This window comes from Diuraphis noxia, unplaced genomic scaffold, assembly GCF_037042655.1.
Source record: "Diuraphis noxia isolate RWA-SAM2 unplaced genomic scaffold, SU_Dnox_SAM2 contig0005, whole genome shotgun sequence".
Lineage (NCBI taxonomy): Eukaryota > Metazoa > Arthropoda > Insecta > Hemiptera > Aphididae > Diuraphis > Diuraphis noxia.
Window position 1 is genome coordinate 13,394,677 of NW_028301715.1, and position 24,727 is coordinate 13,419,403.

Sequence of the window (24,727 nt, forward strand, 5' to 3'; positions counted from 1 at the left end):
TTTGTCATAAACAATAATAATTTATCTTAATTTGAATTAAGGCGGAAAACACATCAGCATTGATAAGATAATAACATTTTTATCAATATCAGAACCAATCACAACATTGGACGCGAACAAAAGCAGACACGCCGTTGGCAGGACGCGGAAAATGGAAATGCCGGGGATTGTCACATTATTTTGTTACACTGTCCTCTGTTTTTGTTGTTGAAGTTTGTTGCCTGCGGTCGCCTGTTGGTTGTATTCGCCATTGCCGCGGCAAATCCACATGGTCTGGTTCGTGCATTTCGTGACATTAGCCACCGAAAAAATATCGGATTTCAGCATCAAATTAACTCGAAGCCAAATCGTTTATTGCGCGAAACGATCGTTTAAAAGTAAGTAAGTACTTTTTAAGTCGTAGTGAATCATAAATTTACCTCTTTTTAACAGTTTATACTATATAAGTAGGTATGAAATATAAATTGAATAACTCATTCAACGCAGTGCCGGCGTACGGTGCGATTTTAAATTTTTCCATCACGTCCAAGATTAAAATTCCGCTTCTAATCATCCACCTAAAGTTTCTCCCCGATGTGAGGTATCGTTTGAATGTTCCTCGAGACATTGAGCGTGCCCTGACTCGATTTATTATGCGTGTTTACTCACCAAGAAATACATTGGAAATATTTTGCCAGATTTGACTTCAAAGATACATCATTAATTATGATTATATTTACAGCGATCGAGATATACACTGAGGAGGACATAATTCAGAATGGAACCATCAAGAACTTCTGTAAATGATTCTGAAATAAATTCCAAGTAAGAAAATACTCATTTAGGGAGTGAAACATTCTAAAAATATGATTTTTTAAGGACGCTACACCTGCATGTGTTGTCTCCGTTGTACAAGTGCGTAGCATAGCAAATTTTATGCTCAGCAGATCACATATATCTCTGTTAATTTAAAATTTAGAGTGAATTAACCTATTATAAAAATTAAATGCAAGATTATTACCGAGGGCATCTCATAGGCTTTTTATTATATTTTAATTTTAAAGCGAGTAATGAATATTTTAAAATTGTAAATTATTTTTATATCTAAAAATAGGTACTCATAACTCAGTTTTAAATTAAAATATAATAAAAAGCCTATGAGATGCCCTCGGTAATAATATTGCCTTTAATTTTTATTATAGGTCAAATTCACTCTAATTTTAAATTGAAAGAGATAATAAGATTTGCTGAGCATAAAATTTGCTATGCTACGCACTTGTACGACGAAGACAACTCATGCGGGTGTGGCGTCCTCTTAAAGTAATTTCATAAAGTTAGTTTTTATTAAAATATAATTAATATCTATCATAGGCACAATTTCAATAAAAATAACTAAGCATGCTTAAGGTATGCATTTTGTCATTTTAGCTTTTTTTTTTTTAAGAAGTTTTTAATACATATTTAAGGATGTTAATTTTAAAATTGGAGGTGCTAATACCCCCTAAGCCACCCCCTAATTGCCCCTATGCTATCTATACACAAAGAAAGTACAATAAATAATTTTGATTAAAGTTACAATAGACAAAGCGTGACTGACAGATTGATAGAGCACTTAGTAGTGCCATTCAACATGTCAAATTTATGATGTTTGTATAAAAGAAATAAAAAGAAATTATGCAAATGTTTAAATTAAATTTACAATTTACAAGTTAGCTCTTAAAAGATGATTAATTTTACTAAAGCTTTCTTAAAGCTGTGATTATTGTTATATAAGCTAATATAATTTTTAGAGATTTATGTATAATTGTGATATTATTATAATAACTTCTAAGCTTGAAACACTTATAATAATTTGTTTTAACTACCTACATTAATAATTTTTCTATACCTAGCAATATGTTCATGTTCACAGCTAGGAATATAATTTTTCTTTTTTTATGTTAAAAGTAATGCAATTTTTTTAAAAGCATTGCCAGATTAAATCCATTTAAGTCTTTATAAATTATGTCTGCACAATTGTACTATGATAAAGATTTTTAACCCTAAGTATAAAGAAGTGATAAAGACATAAGTTTGTAATATTTCTGAAGCACACCTTATTTCTTGCTTTAAATATAGGCACTACAATGCATTTTTGGTTGGAAACATGGAGGGTATGCATCTGCCTAATGACAGATAAATACAAGATAATCATTAATGTATAGTATATACCTAAGGCGGATAACTTGATAATATATATATATTTTTAAATTTAATATTATATATATATATATATATATATACCTATATATTTTTTTAAATTTTATTGAAAAATAAAGTTATTAGTATTATTAATTTATTTTAAGTTTTTTCAAATAATATACTATATCATAATAAATTATTCATTACACTATTAAATACATATTTTTACCACAAGAAAAAATTTAATTTATTTCAAATATATAGTATCATGTAGTTAATTACCTTAAATTTTTTCAATTTCATCACTTGTTATTTTTAATTTGATACTTGACTTGTTAAATCATTTATAATTTTAAATTATAATAGCTTGTCATAGTTAACATAAATACTATGTACCTATGGCCATCAGGGCTGTAGCTAGGCACTGGCAAGAGGCATTTACTAAGGGTGCAATTATATGAAAGGCGCTGTTTCATCGAGTGACATTCTCAATAAAAATATGATAATTTACTAAAAAAACTTAGATTAGGTTAGCCTAACTTCATTTATTTTTAGCTTAATTGGATGAGGGGCACAAATTTGGTTTTCTGCTAGAGGCGCTACTGGTTCTTGCTATGCTCCTGATGTTCATAGCAAATATATATTTATGTTGTAGTTGAAGCAATTGAAATTTGTCAGTTCCTCAATATAATTTTTATTTACAGTATGCATATGACCAATATCATTAAAATAGTATTATCTAACATAGTACCTACATTTAATTAATTAAAAATTAAAATTAAAATTATAATTATAGTACAGATTAGTATTAGGATAAGAGTATTTGCTTTGCCCTTCCTTCAATATCTAGTTTCTTTAAATCATTCATTGATTAAATTTTGATTGCTGTGCTTCCCAAATTTTTCCTTATATATACTGATACAGGGTGTCAGAAAGATCTGAAAAAAAAATTCTAAAAAATCAACTACTTAACTTAAATAAATATTTTTAATATCAAAATTGTTCTTATAATTAGATTCACAAATAAGATATTTTGAATTTATCCAAAAAAAATTTGTTGGTATAAATCGAATTTTTTTTAACAAGTCATTGTTACCTATATAAATACACATTTTCAGTTAAATTTCAAATTTTTAACCCTCTCGGTACGCACATGCACAACGCAATTAATTTTTTTTTTTAATAGCAACCGGTATTTTTGATACCAAATTTGGATAGACTGAATTTTTTTAAGTCATTTTGATCCATTAACCATGGCTCTAAAACTAAAATTGACACAGAATTGAGCTTCATCGATGATTTTCATGAAAAATTCATTGTGTAAGGTTAGATTCAAGACATACAGTGGTACATTGATCGATGAAGAGCTAAGTTTTAGAACACTTGGATTTTGTTGGTGTTGAATTTTTTTGCTGAGCTCCAGAGCTGTAAATCATATGACAAAATAGGTTTAAGGAGAGTTTTGTAAATTTCTAGTTTGATTGTTAGACTGGTATTACTATTTTTCAATATTAAAGGACTAAGCATGCACAAATGGGCGTTGAGATTCAGTCTTTTGATTCGTATATAGTTTTTCCATGTTAGTCACTTATCGAGATTGAGACATAGGTATTTGACTGTGTCTGCTGTGGGAATTGGGATGTTGCTTGATATAACAGCTGGACATACCGGTCCCTTCTTGAGATTAAACCTTGTGTGAATTGACTTGTTTTGGTTTATTTTAATGTGCCATTTGTCGTACCAATCAAACATTAAGTTAAGGTGTAGTTGTAGGTTTGATGAGGAGGTTTCTAGATTTTCATTATGAGTATGTAACAGTGGAATTTGTTGTCTCCGTCTTACCAGTGCGTAATATAGTAAATGTACGTTCAGCAGAACACTTGTAGCTCCTTTAGTTTAAAAATTACATTGAATCGACCTATTATGAAACTTGATGGTAAGAACATTATCTGTGGTTGTATGTCGTTTTTTTACGATAATTCAATTTTTAAGTGAGTTATGAGCATTAATGTACTGTATATTATATGCTCATAACTCACTTAAAAATTGAATTATCGTAAAAAACCAATATACAAACACAGATAATGTTCTTACCATCAAGTTTCATAATAGGTCGATTCAATGTAATTTTTAAACTAAAGGAGCTACAAGTGTTCTGCTGAGCGTACATTTACTATATTACGCACTGGTAAGACGGAGACGAGAAATGCCACTGTTACGTACTCTTAATAAACAATATAATTACTTTATTGTCCACACAATCAGCTTCCGTAGTTTGAAGCATTGTGGGCTAATCAGTGACATAAATGTTGAATAGTTTTGAGGTAAGGATGCTCACTTTTGGGACGCTCACATTAATTAAAGCTATTTCTGAGCATGATAAGCTATACTGTACTTGGAAATGTCGGTCAGTTAAGTTAGATTTAATTTAAAGAAAAAATGGATGGGGAAGAAATCTTTGAAGTTTAAACAGTAACCCATCATATGCTAAACTCTGTCAAACGTTCGAGATATGCCGAGAAAGGCACTAGTATAGTAAAGTTTTTTTCCAACGAAAACAATATTGCATTGACCATTCTATGGGCTTGATGAATGTACTATGTGAGGATCTGAATCCGAACTGAGTGTCTGGTAGAATATTGCTACTGTTAATGTATGGAATCATTAATTAAATTAAAATTTTTAATTAAAGATACTGATAATATTTCATTTGATTTATAATAATTTTGTTTTTATTTCCTTGTTTGTTTATTAATAATAAACCGTAATAAACCTACTGTTTATCTCATTAAATTTAAACCAAAAAGTAGTAGCTATCTGATTTCATGTGCTTTATCTGCTCATTATTATTATTTTATGTAATCATTATTTCATAAAACATTTGTTTGCCTTGATAAAATTTTAAATTCTATATTTAATTTAAATTATATTATTCAACACATGATTAAATTCAATATAAATATGTTAAAATGAAAATCTATATATACACAACCTGGTAAAATCTAAATAATTTTTATTTTTAGAGATAAATGCGAATTTGAAGAAGAAATAAATACAACTAATTTTAAAATAAAAAACAAAAGGGATTATATTGATGGTAATGTATTTGAAAGAACAGATTCTAGTGAAAGCCACTGTTCTGAATTCATTAATTGTTTAAATTCGTACAAGACATCTAACTTAAGGGAAACATTTTCAAATTCGTGTGATTTTCAAGTCAACAACAAATTTCAAACTATGCACAAATGCAATATATGTGATCAATTATTTTACTCGGAGACACACTTGACAAGGCATGCAAAGATTCATACAAGTAAAAGAAAAAAGTGTTTTATTTGTGACATTTGTAAAAAATTGTGTTATACTAAATCAGATTTGAGAACACACATACTGTGTTGTATGAAAACAAAGCCCTATAAATGTGATATTTGTGATGAAGGGTTTTCTACAACACTACAATTAATAATCCATAAAAATACACATGCTGTTCGTACAAGTATAAGAATAAAGTGTTATTTTTGTGACATTTGTGAAGAATTATACTATACTAAATCAGATTTGAGAACACACATACGTGGTTGTATGAGAACAAGGCCTTATAAATGTGATATCTGTGATGAAGGGTTTTCTACAACACTACAATTAAGAGTACATAAAAATACACATTTTGTTCATACAAGTAAAAGAAAACAGTGTTATATTTGTGACATTTGTGAAGAATTTTATTATACTAAATCAGATTTGAGAACACACATACGTGGTTGTATGAGAATAGAGCCCTATAAATGTGAATACTGTGGTGAAGAGTTTTCTACAAAAATGCAATTAACAATCCATCAAAATACACCTTATGAACCAAAACCATATCAATGTAATATTTGTGATAAAAATTTTGCTACATCATCATATTTAACTGTCCATACAAGATCACATACTGGTGAAAAGCCATTTATATGTGATATCTGTGGTAAAAGGTTTTCTAGATATGACAATTTGAACATCCATTTGATATCACATACTGGTGATAAGCCATTTTTATGTCATGTATGTGGTAAAGGGTTTTCTTCAGCATCAGTTTTAAATAGACACAATAAGAGAATACATAAGAGAAAAAAGCCCTATAAATGTAAAGTCTGTGATGAAGGGTTTTCTACAAGATTAAAATTAAAAATCCACAGAAGTATACATACTAAAAAAAAACCTTTTAAATGTAGAATTTGTGGTAAAAGGGTTTCTGATTCACTAACTTTAACTATCCATAAAAGATCACATACTGGTGAAAAGCCATATGTTTGTGATACCTGTGGTAAAAGGTTTTCTAGAAATGACAATTTGCAAATCCATATGAGATTACATACTGGCAATAAGCCATATAAATGTGATGAATGTGGTAAAATGTATTCTTCATCAACAAATTTAAAACTGCATATTATGGGGATACATACTGGTGAAAAGCCATTTCAATGCGATACCTGTGATAAAAAGTTTTTGAGTTCGTCAAGTTTAACAAGACATTCAAGTATCCATACAGGAATAAGGCCATGTTTATGTGAAGTTTGTGGTAAAGGGTATTCTACTAAAGCAGTTTTAAAACAACATATGGTGACACATAAAGGAGTAAAGCCATATAAATGTGACTTCTGTGATCAAAGGTTTACTCAAGCAGGAAATTTAAGAACCCATTTAAGAATACATAGTTAAAGATAAGGGTCATGAATGTGATATCTGCTTTAAAGGTTCTCTTTTATACAAAACATGAAAAAAAAAAACAAGGACACATACAAAAGCCATATCAGTGGGATATTTGTGATAAAAGATTTTCTAGTAGATCAAATTTAATAAAGCACCTAAGAATTAAGATGCATACTAGAGAAAAAAATATTTGATTATGATATCTGCAATAGATGTTTTTCTAGATAAGTTAGAACAAGTTTGAATTACTTAGAGCCACATATTTGAGAACCAAATGTTTGTGGGCAAAACATGTTCGTTGCAATTTTTTGTTTTTATACTTGGCTCCACTAATTATAATTAAAATAGAACTGAATAGTTAAAAACAAATTTCTTTCTATTGACTATTACTGCAGTTATTATATTACTATTTAATACTAATAATATACTACAGAATATTTAATATTCATTATGAATAACATATTAAATTAAATTATTCAATTTACATTACATTATTAAAATTAAAAATAAATTATGGAGTTTTTTGAACTATTGTGGGCAACGTCAAAAGTATCTGCAGCCACATGTTTGTAACCACAGATCTAGGATATCAAATGTAAAAAGCTACGAGAAGAATTATTTCATTGAAAGACATTGTAAATATACATATTTTGGCAAGTTTTACTAATATCATGAGAGTATATTTTTACATAAAATGTATTTGTAAAAAAAAAAATTGTATTTTCACTAATTTTAAATAATGTGTATATTATGATGTACCTAAGTATAGAAATTGTCATTATATTTTGATAGTTGTAATTTATTTAATTCTCTGCAAATTTACAGTTATATTGTATTTTTCTTCAATGGTTTTTTATACCACCATTTAATTTTGTAATTTAAAATTATTTTATAGTTATGTTTAAAGTTATAATTAAGGTAAAATCTATTGATAATGATTTTAATATTTAGTTTAAAGTACCTACTTAAGATTTGGGTTGTTTTTGATGGGCTTTAAGTAGTAAATAAGTTATTAATTGAAATATAATTTAATATCTAAGTTTTTAAATGTAATAAATGCTTATTAGTGAATAATTAATTTACTGTTATCAATATTAAAGTATAATAGTACCTACTTAATGAAAGAGAAATAAAGCTGTTAGAATTTTAAGCAAGAATGTAAATTTACCTATAAGTAGTACACTTAACAGTAAGCATAACTTTACACTTTTAAAGTACAACAAAAACAAAACAATACAGGACTTATGGAGGGGACGATTGCTCCCATCGCCCCTCTCGGTGACATGCCTGCTTATAATGTTCTGTAAATTATATTTAGCTAAGGTCAATTTAATTAAAAGTTTATCACTTTCATTGTTGTTTTCTAAACTTGTAATTTACTATGTGTTTTCCCATCAAACAACATATTAATAAAATAAAATTGTTTAATCCGGTACCAATCATTGAGATTTATTTCCTTCAGATCAGATTTAATAAGGCACTTAGAGATACATTTAAGAAGTTTTTCTAGAGCAGTTGGAACCAGTTTGAATTACCTAGAGCCACTTATTTTAGAATCAAATGTTCGTGGGCCAAACGTGTTCGTTGACATTTTTTGTTTTTATGCTTAGCTCCAGTAATTATAATTAAAATAAAACTGAAAAGTAGTTAAAAACAATATTTCTTTCTGCAGTTATTATACTAACTACTATTTAATACTAAAGATATAATACATGCATAATATTCATGATGAATAACATATTAAATTTACATTATATTATTGAAATTAAAAATAAATTATGGAGTTTTTTGAACTATTGCGGGCAACGTCATAATTATCCGCAGCCGTATGTTTGAAACCACTGCTCCAAGGTATCAAATGTAAAAAACTCCTGGAAGAATTATTTCATTGAAAAGCTTTGAACAATAAATTTTTGGCAGGTTTTATTAATATCATGAAAATATATTTTTATGCATACTATTTATTTGTAAAATAAAAAATATTTGTATTATCACTACTTTTAAATATTGAATTTATGTATATTATTGTCTTGTATCTAAGTAGAATCAATAATAAAATTATATTGTATTTTATCTACAATGGTTTTATATACCACCATTTAATTTTGTAATTTAAAATAGTTATGTTTAAAGTTATATTTAAGGTATAATTTATTGATTATCATTTTAATATTAAGATTAAAGTACCTACTTGTAATCAGGGGCGTCTTCGGGTAATTTCTAAGTGGGGGGGGGGCAGAGGCTATAAGCAGTAAATAATTTATTTACTTAAATGTAATTTAATATTTAAGTTTGTAAATGTAGTAAATACTTATTAGTGAATAATTAATTAACTGTTTCAATATTGAAGTACAATAGTACATACCTATTTAATGAGAAATAAATCTGTTAGGATTTTAAATAAGAATATAAATGTACTTATTAGTAGTACACTTTACAGCAAGCATAATTTTACACTTTTAAAGTACTTAAAATGCTTGTGTACTTTCAAAAGTACAACTAAATCGGTCAAAACAGAAGATCACGAGACTTATGTACGGGTCGATTGCCTCTCCCTAGGACGCGCCTGATTATAATGTTCTGTAAATTATATTTAAGTAAGAAAAATTTAATTAAAAGTTTATCACTTTCATCATTATTTTCTAAACTGGTTGTATACTATGTTTTTCTCATCAAATAACATATTAATAAAATAAAATGTTGATTCTGGTACCAATTATTGAGACTTCTTTTTTTCAGCTGTATGCTGCTTCCATCCTGTAAAATTGTTGACAAGAATTTTAAACATTATAGCATGCACTTACCTAAGCTGTACTAAGTTACAAAGTTTTTTTCATGGTTTGTTGTTATTTAAAAATATTGTTTTGTAGGTCCTGAAACTTTCAAAGTATGCTAACATTTATTGTATACACAATGGAATTAAAAAAAAAAAAGAAATGTTATCGTCAAGAATGAACTCAATATTGATGAAACTAATAAATATATTTTGTTTACATTTTGATGCTATTGCTGTAGATTATATAAAAACAGGTAGTGCACTTCTGTATCTACTGAAACTTGAATCTTGTGCAGTTGGATTACATAATATGAAAAATACATAATTGCACAATATTCTTTTAGTATTTAATTATTGTATCCAATAACACTACAACAATGGTCAGGAATTTGGTGCAAATGCTGTTGAATATTAGTGTTGGATACTTAATAATCAATAATTTCTAATATAAATTGTATTTTATTCTATTACTGGTGATACTGATTTGTGTATACATTTTAGGGAATTGCATGGCTTGATTGAATAAGAAGTGCACCGTCTGCAGGTTTTACAATATAATTTGTGCTATTATTATTATATTAACATATTATAATTATATTTACATACAATAATTTTTAGACATTCGTCTACAATCGAAATGGACAACAAAATATATAATATGATCCTCATAACCAGGTAGGTAAAATCACCTTAACACTGAATAGAAAAATTACTGAATTACGGTCTATTGGATTATAATGAAGATTGATGTCATATAAAGTACCTACGTCTGAAATCTGTCATGACTCAAAGGCGTCCATCTGTCAAAACTTAGGTTAGTGACACTCATAAAATAAATGACTTGAAAACTAAGAATCGATCAAATTTATTTTATTAAATAATGAAACAAACATAAATTCTTATTCCAAACTCCGCACCATATAAATACATTTATTTGCGGCCGATTGATCGGCATAGTATTTTAGGTATATGATGATAACCTAACCCATAGGCGCCCGCAGAAATTTTGATTCAAGATTCAGGATTTGAGGATAAATATTATAATTTTACTAGGTGTTTTAAAATAATAACCTTTTTTATTATACCTACTCGTATACAATATATTATTTTTTATTATATTACAACGTATTTTATACTTTAAATTTGTTGTATAGTATAACACAGTAATTTATCTTATAACATTCAATTAAAGAAAATATTTTGAAAAAGCCCGTGGGGGGGGGCAAATGCTCCAGCTTGCCACCCCCCTGCGGACTTGCTTTGCTTTGCTTTGCTTTGGGAGGGGTGGCTATGCCGTTTACTATTCCAGGCTTGTGCCTCTACTAGTGGATGGATTTTGGGGTTGATTGGTAGGTTCAGTTATGTTAGTCAGTCCAATTTAATGGGTATGGTTTGAGTAAACGTTTGGTGGTTGGAGGGGAGTGGGTTTTACCTAAGAGGCGGATATGATCGTAGTCGGAAAAAGAGTTATTGTAGAACATTGTTTTTGATTGAGAGCAAATGGAATTTTGGATAGATTTGAAGTTGGCTGATTTTAAAAGGGCCGAGTTTCTAACGATAGAGGGCATACCGGTTATCGTGCGTATGCCGATGTTTTGGACGGATTCAATACGTCTCCAATGGGAGGGGCCGATAAAGGGTGCCCAGGAAGAGCCAGCATATGTAAGTATGGGGGTCACGTAAAGTTTAAGTATGTTAAGTTTTGTTTTCAGCGGAACGGGACTAGTACGGTTAAGTAAGGGGTAAAGCATACCACGGACGCGGGTAGCTTTTTTGGTTACGTCTTGAATGTGTTCCCCCTGCGGACGCCTATGACCTAACCTATATGTACAGTGTTATCATATCAGTAAAATTAATTTAGTATTCGAAACTAATAAAATTGCGATGTTTTTTCAATGGAGTGTCACCCCATGCATCCCCTGATTGGCGCCCTCATCAAGACCGCGTCCACGTGGGTAATTAGACATTGGCGTCAATAAAACATGCATTGATACGTATATAATAGTTTTTGTATTAAACCTGTATTGTATCTATTATCTGTTTTTGTTTGTCTATGATAGACTTCAATATTAGATACAGTGTTCGCTGTATGAACAATTAACATATCATCGAAACATAACACGGAATCGACTTGCCACTCATTAATGACAACTGACAAGGTGTTTCTTTTCTAAAGAAAATCATTAGTGGTTGATGTGCAGTGCCGGCCCGAGACACGGGCGAACCGGGGCGCTTTTAATGTACGAATATTTTATAAATTTTAGCGTAATATTTATTCAAATTGACAATAATATAGCCAAATGACAAAATTATCTGTGACAGAATATTATGTTATATATATTTTTTATAGATTTTACTCAACTTTCCAGTTTTTATTATTATATTTACAAATAATTAAAAAATAATATGTACAACGGTAGGATATAATCATTAACTCGGGAAAACCAAAAAAATTTTGTGTTACAGCCGATACGTCTATAAACTGTTTCCAAATAAGTCTTGCAATCCTTTACCTATCCATAAATATAACAATATTAAACCACAAATATGTAGGCAAGTATAAAAAGTATTAAATGTATTATGGAGCATTTGATTGAGGGCGCTTTTCAAAAAATTGCATGTGCAAAACGTGTGCTAGCAATTAAGTCTTCTAGCCGAACTTGCACAAATAGAGTTCACGACGCCACTGCAGCAGTTAAAACAGCCAAATGGGTAAAACGTGAAACGAAATAAATTAACACAGAATTCGTTTGCTTATTGCGACTTTAATAATGTACTGACATATTATTTATTATTATTTCGAATGAAAACACAAACAAGAACTATAGAATACATTTTGTCGACTATTATTCTTAAATTTACTAGCTTATTATGTACACATGGAATGCGTCCTAATATTTTACAAAACGATTTACTGAAAAAAAAAAAAAAAACTTATTGCGGATAGTTGTTTATATTTATTTGTTTGATTTTTTCGCGTGTGTTATCGAACAGACGGTTTCCGTTCTTTAATTAACTGCAATCACAATAACTGCAAGACCAGCTGTCTGTGCGACATTTCGTCTGATAAATACAAATACCAAAAAACAATCGTAACGATATTGCAGGATCTCGACGGCGGCTCGTTATCACTGCAGTTTTCCATTCGGAACACGTAATGGGTACTTTGCGGATTGTTTTTTTTATAAGTCACTATAGAATGCGATCTTTTCGTTTTTTAGGTTATAGAAGTGTCAATATTATACCTACGCCACTATACACGGTTAAGTCCCAAGACCGGATGTCCGCCGAATTCGTATGAATACGATTTTCTCCACGGTAAATGTTAATAATTGTAATAAGGGCCTCGAGGCCCCCACTAGAGACTCCTACGAAATGATAACTTAAAAAAAAAAAAAAATGTTCTAGGTAATCTGATAATAAGTTGCTAGTAGCATGATGAGGGAATAACCCACGAGTAATATAATTTTAAAGTTTTAAAGCATGTCGATCGACTAAAAATGTTTATATTTCAATCTCATATGCGTGGGCGCCCACAACCTTAAATCCGGCCCCGTGTACAATAGTTATATGCACTTTCGTCCTATTGTGTCGCCAATGTTTGCCAAAATATTACATATAAACGAATTAAAAATCGACATACCTGCGGTTAATAATGTGCGGGAACGTAAATCGTTCTGTATTTTATACATTAATCACATCACATTTTGTATTACACTATCCTATGATTAATCCTATTCGGTCCTCCAGCACAATCCACACACGAAATTATACTGTCGGACATGCGCACGTGTACACACATATAAATACATAATAATATTAATATAATAAAGGTAATATTGTAATATACGAATTAGACACTTGTAAAATATAGATCAATAATAATATAAACATAATATGCTCACTCGTGTTTACACGCACAGGATGGTCCATTCGTTTTGATATGGTTTAATGTGTATCACGACATAAACATTGTTTTTTATTTAGAAGGTAACTATAATACATAATAATCTCACATTTAAATATTTCATTCGCGAAAACATCGATAAACATAATCGTAATTTTCGTTTGAATACATCACTTGTCAATGCCATACGTTACATTTTTTTATTTTTCAACAACACTTACGACTTACGAGCGACACGATAACAAAACAAAAACATTATATATATATATATAACAAAACGAAGTACATAAACGTAGGTATATAGTGTATTATGCTACCTATATATTTATATAATACTAATATAATAATACAATAATATGATTATAATATACTATTAGGTATGTGTAAACAGTATATACCTATATGGACATGGATTTTAAGAAAGTGTTTGATTTTAATGATTTTATACAATAATGAAAAAAAAAAAATGCCCTATTATTTTATATTCGACGTTGATTCGTGTGTATATTATCATCATACAATAATGTTAAAGCGAACCGCGCAAATTACGTGTTACTTTTACCCAAATTATAACACTGAAAATGGTCTAATATTATTTCATTATTCGGTAGGTACAATTATATGAATAATTATAATCCCGTGGGATGCAAGTAATGATGATTCCATGATGGAGGTATGCATATATTATAACTCTAGGCATTTAAATAAAATACTGAAAGCATTCGTAAAAAAAAAAAAAAACTTAAAAAAAATAGAAACAAGAAAAGCTGAATAACACACAATACTTAGGTACAATAATAATACAAAAAGAAAATCTATAAATTATAATATAATTTAATACACGTGTAGGCATTTATATATAATATTACAATAGGTAATATACTTAATAATATTATCTATAGATAGTCCAAGGAGCAAAATGAGATCATGAATTTTATTTTTTTCGCTTTTTTTTTTCTTGTCTAATGAGTTACTGCGTTATGAACTATTATAGATAAATTCATAATAATATAATCATTACACAAATAATAATAATAATAATAAACAATATTAACGACTAATATTTTATAATCAACACAAATAATAAGCGGTAACACATAACCAGAATATTAATTATAATTGTATACTGTATAGGCATATATATATATATATATATATATATATATATATATATATATATATATAATAATCTGTTATTAATGTTTGTCGAATGATTGTCTTAAAACGTCGCGAAATCAGTTTAATATAATATTATATTGTAATCTTTTTGCATTTCCTAGCTGAGTCGTATTATATGCCTACCGAACTTGCGACAATAGTTATTATCAAACGATTATTTATTGGATTTTGCTCGAGAAAAAAAAATTCTCTACAATTTTAAGCTTAAGCATACCTAATATTGTTGTAGCACGTGCATCATGCAGTATACATAGTTTAAGATTGGTTCGAAATAATTGTACAAGTAAAATTATTTTTTTCGGTAAGTACCTACCGTCACAAACGTTTTTTTAAGCGTCAAGAAAAACAAAAATGCACAACACAATAAAGTACGTAGTATAATTACTAACTTATATCTATTATTATTAATAATATTATTATAATATATATAAATATTATATGCAATCACATGGAATGTATAAGTAATGTACACAGTTTACTGCAGTGCTTACACATTGTTGAAAGCGAGTGGGTAAAATGTTATTATAATATATAACATCGTTAATATAATAAATTAACTTTTTACATAATATTATAACATAATATACATCATATTATATAGCCTCATACTTAAAACGTATGGATTATTGTTTTTGATTTTTTTTATAATTATTACTATTATCAAAACAAAATGCGTACCTACCTATAATATATTATATTATATTATACTATGTAAAATGAAAAAAAAAAAAAAATGATATATGTGTCACTATAATGTCAAATTTAAATATTATTAAAAACGTTTGAATAAATTGTATAAAACGGGTGAGGGGTGGGAAGGAGGGACGGGACAGAGTGAGACAGACAGACGCATATGATATATTATAAGAACCATCAAATACGTTTCAAAAACATAAGACACCCGAGTGCTTATCTCATCGATATATATATATCAGCATATTAAATAACACGTCATAGTATAGTAAGTTATATCGCGCAAAACTAACACGCCGCCGCCGTTGTTTTAGGGCGTCTACGATCAAATCGCACAACGACGAACGCGACTGAATATTATTTTTTATGAAAACTATTTTTTTTTTTATCGAAATTTTTTGTCTCTGCGAATAACCAAGTGTAAATATGTATTGGTGTGACTGCCTAACCAGACATAAAAATACATAGTTAAGACGCTTTATTATTTTTTTACTGTAAGTTAATTATTTTTATTTTTAAATTAATAGCCAATATTTTAATATACAATTACCCGGAAACATTACTTGCAACTGCGCTTTTGACTTTTCAACAACCTGCACCGATAGTTGATATGCGCAACTTTTGAAACGAAAATCCGAAATCATCGTGCTCGGGGGTACCTAACCTATATTACAAGGTCTGCTGTATTATATGAACCTAACCTAACCTCACGGGCACCTATATTATTTTATTAATACCTAACCTATAATCGGTTTACAATATGCTTAATATTACGTTTTTTTTCTCTTATCAAACGGAAATAGAAATCACTATATTTTAAGTACAACGGAAATGTGCACTCTTGCACCAGCCTCGAAGAGAAAACATTAAAATCTATTATCGCAATACCTAATATTATGTCGTCACACAACTGCAGAACAATCCGTCGTCAGACAATCCCCTCCCGCCCACCCATCCCTCACCATCGCAATAATACTATTACCGCTATGTCTAATCCTAATATTATTATGTACAAAAAATAAAAAATAAATGGCGGTGATCACAACGCCCGGGACGGGTTAGTTCCCCTTATCGTTTACGACCACTTTCCCCTCATCGCCGCCAACTTCGCTGGACCAATCAAAGGATTTTTCTCTCGTTACTGCAGATGCAGTGATCACGATCGTACAGGTATTATATTATTGTGTTTGAATCTACACACGTGTATACATTTATATAGTTACTATGGATGTACCTACCTATGGAGGCATAGTTATACGATTCCGGATGGGACTAGTATAACAACGGACGACGAATGGACAGCGGCAATAATTATTAATATTGATTGCCAAAGTGTGCTTGCGGTGCACTAACGATTACTCTCTCACCTCAAAATCAAACTACCACCATCGCCGCCACACAGAGAGCGGACATTCATCATTATACCACTACGACCATTGTATTATAGGTACAAGCACCTAGAACACGGTACAATCGCTGCTCGTCCATAAACTACATGATACATCGTAGTCTTCTTTATACACACTCACAAACCATCATCATTATGAATATGGCCCACCCGGGTCTCTTGTGCGGGATAAGCTTCGACTGGGTTACATTATATAGTAATAATATTTGAATGTATTTTCACGGCTATTGTGGAATGATAATAAATAATAATAAACCTAAAAATATGATCATCGGCCGCAGCGTTATTATACCGCGATGACTGCACCGGCGGATACCATTCATCGTGCAGGTACCTGTGGTAACCTACATAAAAAAAAAAACGCGTAGTAACTACACAGAATCTCTAGAAACTGTCAATTCGTTTGCGGTGGGTACGTTAATTTTTTTTTTTTATTGCCATCATCTTCTTGACGCGACGTTCGATTTTCTGTCGCGAATCTCCTTCGCTGTGCAGTGTCGCCCACCAATGTATATCAATGCCGTCCCCCCCCCTCTACCCACACACAAACCACCCTCCCTACCTCGCACCAACATCACCTCTACCGTGTATAGGCGCGCACACACACACGAAACCACGTCATATCATCGCGGTTTGATATTATGTTACTAAATTTTAGCTGATATTATATAGTAAGTAAATCGCACGACCGAACTGATCACGTGCGCCGTACAATCCGGAAATAAATATTTTTTATTTATACGTGTGTATAACTACAGTATTTACAACATTATATTTGAATTGGCAATATTTTCGTCTGGACGGCCGCGGCTTGTGCACTGGGCGGGGGAGACCATACCACCACCAGCAGCTGCAGTCGTCGTCGGTAATATAATAATATTGTTTTATATTATTTACGCATCGTTGTCGCGAGCAGATGAGATTATAGTCCGACTCTCGAGTGCAGTTGCAGCAGAGTATAATGCGACGGACATTGCAGTGCCAACGGCGAAATGCTTTTGTTATCGATTTTCGTTTATCCGCGACTCATATACATAATATGTGTATATACGTCGAGTATATATGTATATGTATATATATATATATATATATATATATAGGTATGTACATAACATTAAACCGTCTGCCGTCGAAGGCGACTTTAGTACCGACAGACGCGACATGGTTGTCACTGCTATAATATTATTACATCATAGTCTGCAGTGGATTTACGTACGTACTTTCTACGTGTCTGTGTGACGAAAATCGCGACTGCAGCGGACGATAGCGGAAGGACGGCGAACGGGGAGGGGTTTTTGCGATCGAAAAACAAAATTATGCGGCAGACGGTATATACACATACAGGTAAAGTACTATTATTACTGTAAACACGAAAATGCGTATTGCGTACTTAATATTACCGTTTGAACGAACGATGTTGGATCGCGTGAGTGTTCGTTATTATGTGTATATATACAGGTAGTGTCGTAGTGGGTTTGCATTGTGGCGGGGGGGAGGGAAGGGTAGCGGTGACAGTTTTTTTTTTTTTTTCCTGACGATTGACTATAATAACAATACAATTATTTATATTACGCTGTATGTATATAAGAAAAAAAAAAATTGAAAAAAATAATACTAAATCGGATGAATTTCCTTTTAGCCGTTGTCGCCTTGCAAGAGCGGCGTGGACGCGCTGATGTTGTTGTGGTTGGCTATGCTGTTGGCCACTGACTTGGTAGACGACGAGCCGACGCTGTTGGCCGCGTGCAATTTCGAAAACGATTCGATTGGTTTTATCGGTGGCACAGGTGCCGATGTTTCGGTGGTTGGAGTTTTCTCGCCCAACAGCCAGTACGTCGTCACTTTTCCTTTTCCCTGTGCGAGGCAGAGAGTTGAAAAAAAAAATGATTTTAGATTAGTAGGTAGGTACACTGTGCATATAGCAGCGGAAGTGATGTGGTGCAAATTTATAGACATAATAGGTATTAATTAGGAGGGCTATAAAAATCGGCAAATTTGAAACAGGAAAAATAAATCTATAGAATTGTTATTTTCATAAAATTACGTATCAAGGAAATTATATAATAAGGGAATGATATTTTTCCGAACAGAATTAACTAAGGAAAATATAAAACAGTGTAATAATATAATGCTGAACCGTATCGGGAACGAGATGAATTAGGAAAATATCGCTCGGAAATGTATAATAAAAATCGGGACAACATTTTTGAGTATATTATACAAGTATAGATCTGTATTAATCTAAAATCGTATTAATAGGAAAAAAAGCATAGGACTGGATGCGACAGGAAAGTTATTCACAGGAAAATATTCAACAGATAAAGTATTAAAAAGAAATATTATTTTTCTCAGAATTTTATAAAATAATATTTCTTTTTAATACTTTAATACCTGTGAATAACTTTCTGTCCCATCCAGTCCTATGCTTTTTTCGATTAATACAGATTCACTTGTATAATATACTCAAAAATGTTGTCCCGATTTTTATACAGTCCTGGTCGATATTTTCCTATAATTTATACTATTCCTGAAAAATACGGTTTCGTGTTATTATTTTACTGTTTAATATTTTCATAAGTTAATTCTGTTTTGAAAAATACCATTCCCTTGAAATATTTTATTCCCTACAAGAAATCAAGTCCGAATAATTTTATTTTCCTGAAATGAATGGTCCCATATGAATAGTTTCCTCATTTATATGTGATCATTGTGCTCCTTATTAATTACATAATCTGATATCAGTCCAAATCAGTGACTTATAATATTAATTGACCTATAGAAGTTGAAACTTAATAGTTATAGGTACATAGTATTAGAACTATATAGGTATATTTTTAACACTCTATCTTAATTACACATTTATAGGTATTATTATAATAATTTATTTTTATTAAAACTAAAACGTGTATATATTATTACATCGAATTTATAGAAAAATATCATTATAATTTATTTGTTGAAAAATGCGATATTTATTACGAACTAACTGATTTAAAACTTTCGACCGTCATAAAAATGGCAATTTTGAAGATATCAACAAACTGTAAAGACCGAAGTTGTTCAAAAAAAATAAAGCAATCGAAATCCGGTCTTAAAAAAAAACAGTGATTCCTATTTAAAATATTTTTATTTTACTACGCATGCGCTGATAAAAATATTTAAAAATTAGAATTTATCAAAAACAGATGTATTTATAAGTCCTATTTGCAGTATAAAAACCCCGAATCAAATTCAAGGTCACGCGATTTAAATATTTCCTATTACCTTTAAAATTGAACACACGGTATATTTGATGCATAATTAGAACGGGGGAAAAAATGAGATGATGTTATGATAAATAAGCTAATAACTGTGATGATGTAATGACCAATGATTATTTACAATGGATTATGTTATACCTAATACTTTTGTGTTATTCGCAGCTGTATAGTGATATGTTATATACCAGGTGATAGGTGATTTTTTGAAAATTAAACTCTCCTTTTCCCGAAAAGTATCCATACTTATTAATGATAAGGTAAATATTTTTTTATTGAAGGTCACTACAAAAAAATATATTTAATTTTTAAACGACACGTTCGATTTCTTATTTTTTTGAGATTTTCAATGCACGAAAGAAAATTGATTGGCACCTCAACTTCCCCCTGTAGATAAAAGTTCTTGAATGCGCCACAGAGCTGCCTGTCGTCGTTTTTTCAGCCAAAATAATATCATATATATATATAATATTATTTTACCTATATGTAACGTATAGCGTGCAGATAATATTACACACAATATATATTATATATATAGGTATATATAATAATGTATATAAATAAAATCCTGGACGAGGACAAAAATGGCGAGTAATGGACTAGAAAATAATGGACCTAAATCCATTTTCTCACCTTCATCTCGATTTCGCCTCTGAGTTCCAAGTCGAACGTGCCAAACGTGTCGAGCACTTCTTTTGTTTGAGGGCTCACGTGGATTTTTAACGCTAGAAAATACACACACAAACACGCACACATTAAAAATGTTATAAATATTATATATATATATATGTATTACGCATGTGTGCATTGTGAACTGTCCGGGACAATCAGTTAATACTTAATTGCGTTTTTCTCCCATTCAATTATTTTTCTCTTTTGCCCCGAGTGACAGAATATCATTTTTTTTGTTTTTTTTTTTTTGTTAGCATCACATCTACTCGGATTACGACCGATGAAAATATTAAATGTTCTATCCTAAAATCTTATCATATAGATAGGTATTATGATTTAACAATCAATAATAGATAATGTATCAAATAATAACATAATGCTTTAGCTTTGCTGGTAAACCTATATGAATATTATTTTTATACGTAATGATTGGTGTATCGTCATTCGTCGTACGGATGTATCGGACCTACACTTTACCGATCCTTACAATGTTATTTAGGCATAAATTTTTTCACTAGATCAGTACATATTCGTACAAATAAAATGTCAATTCGGTATACAAAATAAATAATAGTAATATTATGCATTGACATATGGCGTAAGCTCAACTGCTATCAAACCGACGTCAGCGATAAATATTATTTCGATGGCGCATTTGTTACAAGTCCGTGTTTTTCAAAATTCATTTTTTGATACCAATAGATAGAAAATTAAATTATCTTTATTTCTTATATGCAAGGTTTTTGTGTTCTATATAATCAGTATTTCATATGATGATAGTTATACTATTTTCGCTTATCATGAATGGCAAGTTGGCCGTGTTTATTTTAAATTTAAAATAGCTCTCCTAAACAATTTGAATTTTGTGACTTATAACAAGTGTGCACTAAACCGTTGCTTTTTTCTGTCTCGTGCGTTTATCAGTATGTGCTCTTTTGAAAATGTAAAACCTCAAGATCGTGTACCGAGAAAAATGTAAAACATGAAAGCAATCGAGCAGTCTCTGGAATTCCAAATGTCTTAACAGAAATCTTTGATGGGACGTATACAGTAGATGAAAAGCAAATATCTACAAAGGTTTTTTTTACTTTTCCCAGAAAATCGTTTACCTATAGACAGTGTGAAAATCTTCAATATCTGCAGTATCGAATCAAGTCGAGTGAATCACAATACGTTTGTGTAATAGTCTATATATAGTCATTGTGATAACACACCCAACGATCAAAAGTTGAAACGGATTCAACGGATGCAGTATAATTATAGGTATTATAGTTCAACTTTTCTCTTTACAATATAATATACCTATTATAGCTATTTCACATAACATTTTAATGTTCGCGACGTGTTGTAATTTACAGGTGATCGTTTTGGGCCACCGCGCGATTTTTCGAAATAGGCATACGTAAACTGCGCACAAATGACCTTTTTTTTTTGTAAACTGCGTCCGAAGTTTTATCTACGTAAAAAAGGTATAGGCAATGTAAGCTGCGCCAAAATTATTATCTATAATATGTTGATATCCATGTTAAAAAGTACAACTTAAGCTGTGCCACGTTTGACTTGGTAAAGTCACTATGATTGTGTACTTTTTCAATAATTATATCTTAGAAATATTATTTTTGTCTAAAAATACCAACACGTTATCGAATATGTATCAACAATATGGTTTTTTTGTCCTAATATTGTACTTTTTAAAATTATATAGATATTTTTACATTTTTAATTTAATTTAATTCTATTAACTATTTGTATTTTATGGATGTAACGAATTAAAGATTGTAATTTTCGATTAATAATCTTCCAAAAATATATTTAGGTATTCAATTTTAAAAGTTTTTCCCGGGTGCAGTTTACAATGACACCTTTTCACTTTTGATAAAAACTCGGCACAGTTTGCATGTACGATTTCAAGGTTTACCTGTACCTTGGGCGCAGTTTACAATCGCCGTTCTATATAGACACGCCCTGTTGTCTGCAGTGTCTCATTTGGATAGCTTTTTGGATTTGTGGATTAATCATATGAAGCCGCAGATGGTTGTATGTTGCAAGGCACCTATGTAAGTATGCACACCAACTAATCATTTTTCAGATGGATAGGTTGGCACGTATGACGTGCACTGACGAACGATTTCGGCGGGATTCGCTGACGTGCGGCAAATTGAGATTATATGGAAAATGCTGTTCGGCGGATAGACGTAGGCACTACTACGCGCCCGCAGATTGAATGAATAATGAAGCCAACACTTCGGCGTATTGAAAAATATGAACCGAAGTTAATTTTTGAGATCATAAATTATTTGAAGCCTGGATGATTTCTGACAGATGCGGATTAAAGCACGTTTAAAAAAAAAAAAAAACTGTTCCGACGAGCAGTGTGCCCATTATTATCATCACGCGATACGTGTATTTTGTACGTTTGAAAATCGCAGATGCAAAGATATTATATATGGTAACAATAATATAATATTGTGAATCGCATTTCTGCATCGCGTTACGCAGTACTGTTTTGTAGTTATATCTGCGACGAACCTTTTTACCGACTAATAAAACCGTTTCGCGAATTATTAAATACTGCACATGCACACCGCAGGTACCCATCAGAATCATATGGGGTACACAAAATAGATTTCGGTTTGTAATTTTGATTAGTATATAATATACATTACACCTATATGTGTGCGACCCCAATTGGAAAGTGCGATGTATATAGATAGGTAGTTGACAATGCAAATGACAATAATATATAGCTGAAGCAGTATTACGCCCTGATTTTGCTACGCGCGTATACCTATATAAACGTATTTTATATTATTATTAAAATGAATAATAAAATAATTATACGTCGTTGTTGTGCACACGTATAGTCGTACCTATCATGGTAGAATTCGATTATCCAAATTAGTGTTTCCTTTGTTGCGGATGTTATGCGCACACTGCAATATTATGCATCTCAAATTGTATTACATAGCCACATAGGTATATCGATATACGCGCAGGGAAACAGCTTTACCATAATATATATATATATATAGACGACCGAACTGCAGGATAATGACGTAGGTATAGCTTACATATACATAACAAACGTAATATGTGTGTCGAAGAGGTTTAATTGCGCAGGAAATTCGTCTATATTATTGTATAGTTAATAGTTTGTACACCGTCGCCGTGCAGTGACCCAGTGACCGATCCGATTTAAATGTACTAACGGATACAACAACAACAACAACAATAATAATAAGTACCACATAAATCCCATTTCATATAATAACAATGTTCGAGTACCTATATATACATGTATTATAGTTTTAGAATTTCCACGAACACAGCTGTTAATGTGGTGAAATGATATAATAGGTACATGTATAAAACCGATATCGTTGTTTTCTGGGTTAAAGCAACGGTCAGTGTTGTTTTTTTTATGTCGACGAGCTCAAGCAGGGTGGTCGTGGTATGTATAAAACTTACCTTGTCCGTTGGATTCCATTCTCGAGGCTGTGTTGACTGTGTCTCCAAATAAACAGTATCTCGGCATTTTAAGTCCAACCACACCAGTCACACAAGGTCCTACGGACAGATAAAAGCAGATATTTCTCAGATAAGTATAATTCTATTAAAACACAATAATCATTTGTTAAAAAATAGATGTATACAATCTAATCATTTTGCAAAATTTGCATTAATAAATAGTGTTTACATTCAAATGTCAACTATTTATTATGGTATATTATCACTTTTTGTATCACGAGTGTTTTATATTGTGAATTTAAAATTTTAGTCGGTCATATTTTAAGTAAAATGACATGATTGTAAAAATGCGTTTCGCTCCAAATATTTTATGGAACGCGAAGGAAATCGTATTAAAATTTTACATAAAAATTAACTAGAACTAGGTATATTATTGTATAGCTCCCCGAATGTTCAAAATATGTTTTTTTTTTTTAAAATAAATAAAGACGTGTTAAAATATCTGCATTAAAATA

At 30.7% G+C, this 24,727-nt stretch overlaps 2 protein-coding genes across 4 annotated transcripts in view; one reads left to right on the top strand and one right to left on the bottom strand.

Annotated features, from left to right (window-relative positions):
• The first annotated feature begins 176 nt into the window (after positions 1-176).
• Positions 177-9,569, top strand: LOC107163571 (uncharacterized). 2 transcript variants are annotated; one of them, XM_015511034.2, is made up of 3 exons: positions 177-377; positions 722-804; positions 5,184-9,569. In XM_015511034.2, exons 2-3 carry the CDS (start codon positions 758-760, stop codon positions 6,859-6,861), a joined length of 1,725 nt encoding a protein of 574 aa, XP_015366520.2. In that variant the 5' UTR covers positions 177-377; positions 722-757; the 3' UTR covers positions 6,862-9,569. The 2 variants fall into 2 exon arrangements, with proteins under 2 accessions (XP_015366520.2, XP_015366521.2); XM_015511035.2 differs by having other exon boundaries at positions 186-381.
• A 6,797-nt stretch (positions 9,570-16,366) lies between these two features.
• Positions 16,367-24,727, bottom strand: part of LOC107162117 (atrial natriuretic peptide receptor 1-like) — a 298,392-nt gene continuing 290,031 nt past the window's right edge. For both annotated transcript variants that reach the window (XM_089229378.1, XM_089229379.1), the window contains exons 19-21: positions 24,213-24,311; positions 20,706-20,797; positions 16,367-18,669 (exon numbers count right to left, since the gene is read on the bottom strand). In XM_089229378.1, coding sequence (XP_089085504.1) covers positions 18,451-18,669; positions 20,706-20,797; positions 24,213-24,311 — 410 coding nt within the window. In that variant the 3' untranslated portion in view covers positions 16,367-18,450. The remainder of the gene's footprint in view (positions 18,670-20,705; positions 20,798-24,212; positions 24,312-24,727) is intronic.